Source organism: Corylus avellana, chromosome ca3 (genome assembly GCF_901000735.1).
Source record: "Corylus avellana chromosome ca3, CavTom2PMs-1.0".
Lineage (NCBI taxonomy): Eukaryota > Viridiplantae > Streptophyta > Magnoliopsida > Fagales > Betulaceae > Corylus > Corylus avellana.
The window spans coordinates 737,193-741,502 of record NC_081543.1 but is presented as its reverse complement, the minus strand read 5'-3'; the positions used below and the strand labels follow the sequence as shown (position 1 = coordinate 741,502).

The 4,310-nt window shown below is 37.6% G+C and overlaps 1 protein-coding gene across 1 annotated transcript in view; it reads left to right on the top strand.

Annotated features, from left to right (window-relative positions):
• The first annotated feature begins 3,612 nt into the window (after window positions 1–3,612).
• Window positions 3,613–4,310, top strand: part of LOC132173445 (uncharacterized) — a 1,004-nt gene continuing 306 nt past the window's right edge. Inside the window, exon 1 of the mRNA XM_059584948.1 lies at window positions 3,613–4,143. Within this exon, the coding sequence (XP_059440931.1) occupies window positions 3,613–4,143 (531 nt within the window). The remainder of the gene's footprint in view (window positions 4,144–4,310) is intronic.

Genomic DNA, 4,310 nt, shown 5'->3' with positions numbered 1-4,310 from the left:
TTTCTCCTCTTTAAACTGTAAAAAAAATTAGTCAATAACTAGAAACTAAACATATTACCTATATGAGCAAGCATATGATCATTTCCCATTGCAAGGTACATATTCAAAATTTAGAAATGAGGGTATCACAAATACTTGGGGAAATGAGGTCATGCATAACCTATTCAGATAGAAAGAGAGTCAAAGCTCATCTCCTTATTCCCCTTCCCCAACTTTAAAAGATATTGGCCATAACAAATTGAAAAGGCAATTATAGTTCAGATGGCAGAGAAATTTTTTTTTTCCCATTTACATGACTAACATATAGGAGTAGTTGTTCAGGTCTGGTTTATGCAATAGCATGGGGCACAGGAAGGTAGATAGTGGGCCAAGGACTTGGAAAAACAATAACAAGATGAATTCTCAGAAATAAATAAATAAATAACAAGATGAATTGCCTGTTTAGGCTTTTTAAACCTCCTCTATACCCAACATATTTATTCCTTGATGGTAAAGCCTGAGTCTTTCCTATCCATACCTCTTTATCACCAAAGCATCCCTCTACTTTTTAAAGAGACACTATCCAATTTCTGTCCTCTCCTTCCCCACCATTAACAAAAGTACACAAGCCAAAAATGACTACTCTAAATGCTTGATCAGTACCTCAATTTCTTCTGGTCGCTGCTAATAGTGTCTTAGATACAGACACATCAAGAATTTCATTTGTTTGCAATTAAAGGTAAGTTTTGTTTTCTCATCCCAGAACCATCATACATATCAGTACCAAACCCAACATTTCATACATGCTCATCAAACCCTATAAGCTTTTATGGACGTCTTATAACCATGTAGTACTGTATTTAAAAGGAATTTCCCAAACACACGATGTTGGTTTAGTTTCAGTAAACTACAAATGCCGTTAACCCACCAGAAGAAAGCACTACAAGACTAAGTTTCAGCAGACAGCACACCACATTTTGTCTCTGCCTATGGTTTTTTGACAGACTTCCCAATTCTAAGGCCAAGAAAACCATATATTGTCATGTACACATGCATTGTGTTTCACAGGAAATAAACACTGGTCAAAGCATATGCACAAGCAAGCTCATGATACTCAAGTCAAATAGCAACAACAACATTGCCAAACCTGCTTCTTAGGCTCCATCAAGAGTTAGCATTCAAACTAAAGAAATAGTCTTACAGCAGATTCTACAACGAGTGTTAGAATTTCACTGTTAAATTTAGTAAGTATCCATAACATAAAATTAATCATGCCATTCCATAATGTAAAACCTCTGTTAGCCATTCTTGATTTAATTTCTATGGTAAGCTCGCTTCACATTCACATGCAAGTATTTAAACATTCATATTGCACAATCCATCAACTTAATGATTATGCCCAATACGAGGCATGGGAAATTTTACCTTTCTAAAATATGCACCTTTTTTTTAGGTCTCTTCCCAGTGATAACTAAAAAGCAAGAATCTACTAACTCCTCCAACTTAGCTGATTGCAGCAGCCTTAAATCCCTCCTCACCTAGCATCCCAAACAGATAAGGTGAAGTGCAGAAACCCATTAAAAAAATCCGTGACATGTACAACGTAGTGGTGTATTTGGCTATAAGTAATGATGTAGGAACCAAAAAGCATTTTTTTTAAAAAAAATCCTAAACGCTACCAAATAAAAACCACCAGTAAACTTAGCCAGTTTACAGCTATTGCAAACTAGAAGCAAATATTTTTGCATATTTAGCGCATCATATTGACAAACTTCTTCTCTTTTCTTGTCTTTTCATCAGTTATTTCACAAACCAAACAGAGAGTAAGCTTCTTAAACTTAAAAGGAAAGTAAGTAATATGAACCTTCAAAAGATACTGGAAATGCGAACAACGCCGATGCTGGTTCTTGTTCTTGTACACCATTTTTTCAAGAATGCCGCACTCTACTTGGAGTAGACCAAGCATAGACGTTAAGCTCTCCTCGAGTTTTTCAACTTCGGAACCCATACAATCTATCTGTACGTGATTCTGACTACACACATGCACGGGTCAGTATTGTAACAAAAACCCAAAATCTCAAGAGTATATGAAAGTTGAGCTAGGGTGAGAATGAATGCATAGTAAAAGCAAGAGTTCTCTCGGGGCATTTAACCGAGCAGGTCGTGTGCATAGAAAATAAACAAGTTGAACTACCGAAAATAGAAAAGTTTTTGGTTTTTATTTTTATTTTGAAAATAAAAAAGAAAAAAGTAATGAAATTATGTTTGGATAGTTTGAACTTATGCAAGGAAGCCGCAGAGCCTTGTGGCGTCGGATCGCAGAGGAGCAGGCTAAAATGGAGAGATGGTAACTAACTACTTACATCCTTCCATCGGCCCAACAGAAAGCCAAGGCTAACTACCCAACTATTCGGCCCATTACCGATACGGCCCAGCAAAAACTTAAAAGAACTTTTCTCTTTATATATGAAACTTTTTAGAAGCTTTGTGAAAATATTTCATGCAATAATTAAAAAATATCTTATTAAATAACTTTAGCTTTTTTGAGGAATAGTTTAAAGATATGCCAAGATATAGGTGATTAATAAATGACAAGTTGCTACAATATATTCAGCATGTTAATATTGCCAACTTGTTTCACGTTTTCAAAGAAAAAGAAAACATAAGGGCAATACAATTGAAGCACCGTTATCATTTACTATTAAAACTTGAACTTAATTTCATTTACTATTACAATTGAAGCACTATGGCCGGGGTGGCCATGGCTTACACCAGCCACCCTCCAACTCCGTCACTGCTCCTATGAGTGGCCAACTACTTTTTTGTGGATAAGAAAGTGATCAGTTATCTCGACCGAATCTACAAGTGAAAATTCGTATTTACATATCGAGTTTAAGTCGTGTTAAAAATTGTAGGTCCTAATTAAACCTCTTAAGATGGTTGTGATTAACCCCATGTAGCAGTGTCATGTGGGTGCGTAAAAACACACTTCCTAATCAAATTATGTTACCATGGGCTTGAAATGTCTCACTCTCAACTCATTTTAAGAAAACTACATGTCGGGCCATGAAATTCCAACTTCAAGTCATCTAGGCCCTACTATATTCTACTCCCAATTCTGAAAGAGAGATAATCACATTCTCTCTCATACACACACAATAATAGTTGGAATCTAGATGTTTGAAGGAGCAATAGTCGGTTCGTCCGCAATTTGGGAATCTAGGTTTTCGCCAAATATATAGCGTATATATGCCTTGTGGCTACCTCTTGATGACGCAATCAATTTACAGATGTGTATCATATATATCTTACCAACAGGCGCTGGCCTTTTCTGTCTCTTTAGGATTGTGAATAAGCATATCTTGACCCTTTCCACCACCAAAACAAATTAAGGGCCATTTTCTCTACAGCGAAACCCATCATATTAACCTTAAAGCTGGAGATTTCAACCTAATCTTTTTGCTATTATTAACCCCAACACCGGTAAAAAAACACAACAAACTGTACCGTCCATGCACTAAATTTTCTATCTTGCTATATATTGAAAACCGGCCTTCGAACCCATCTTTCAGATTCTCAAGCTCATATATTTTGTTTGTCCATCTCTTCGTCTTCCTCTTCTTCTGTTCTGCAATGGGGTCTGGGAATTCGAAGCTCAACCCAGAAGGAGAGGTTGTGCCTGCCAAACTCCGGCCCCTTTTACGCCGATGGTTTGATGAGATAAGAAGACGGAAAGATTCCAACATGTCGAAGAAAGAACTACTCGTTCATGATCAGGGCGTTGAAGAGGATGTAAGTTCCCAGCCTCTGTCTCAACATGAAAACGAGAGAAAGAGCATGACCTCCACGTCAGATGAGAGTGTAGCACGTTCTTCAAAGGTAGAGGACGAGAAGCCGAATGTGGTACCTGTGCCTGCAGAGTCCGACAAAACAAGTAAGGATGTTAAGGAGCATAAGGATGAGGAGAAATGTGAAAAACAGGATGAGAAAGATGGTGCACGTAAAGATGAAGAGAAAGAGGTCAAGGTGGTTGAGAAGGCGGTGGTTGTAGAGGAAGTTCTTGTAGTTGTGAAGGAAACTGCGGAGGAGGAGGAGGAGGACGATGAGGAGGAGGAGGAAGGGGATGAGGATGAAAAGGTTACATTCGGATCGCCAAGTTTCAGGGTATATTGCATCCCCTCAACAGAAAACTACAAGGAAGAAAGTAAGTATCTTGATTCTTTGAATGGTGGACCTTATATATACACATATACATACACACTTATCCCTTCAAACTATAATCTAATTGCAATACATACTTATTCCTTCAAATCATCATCCAGAGGCGGATA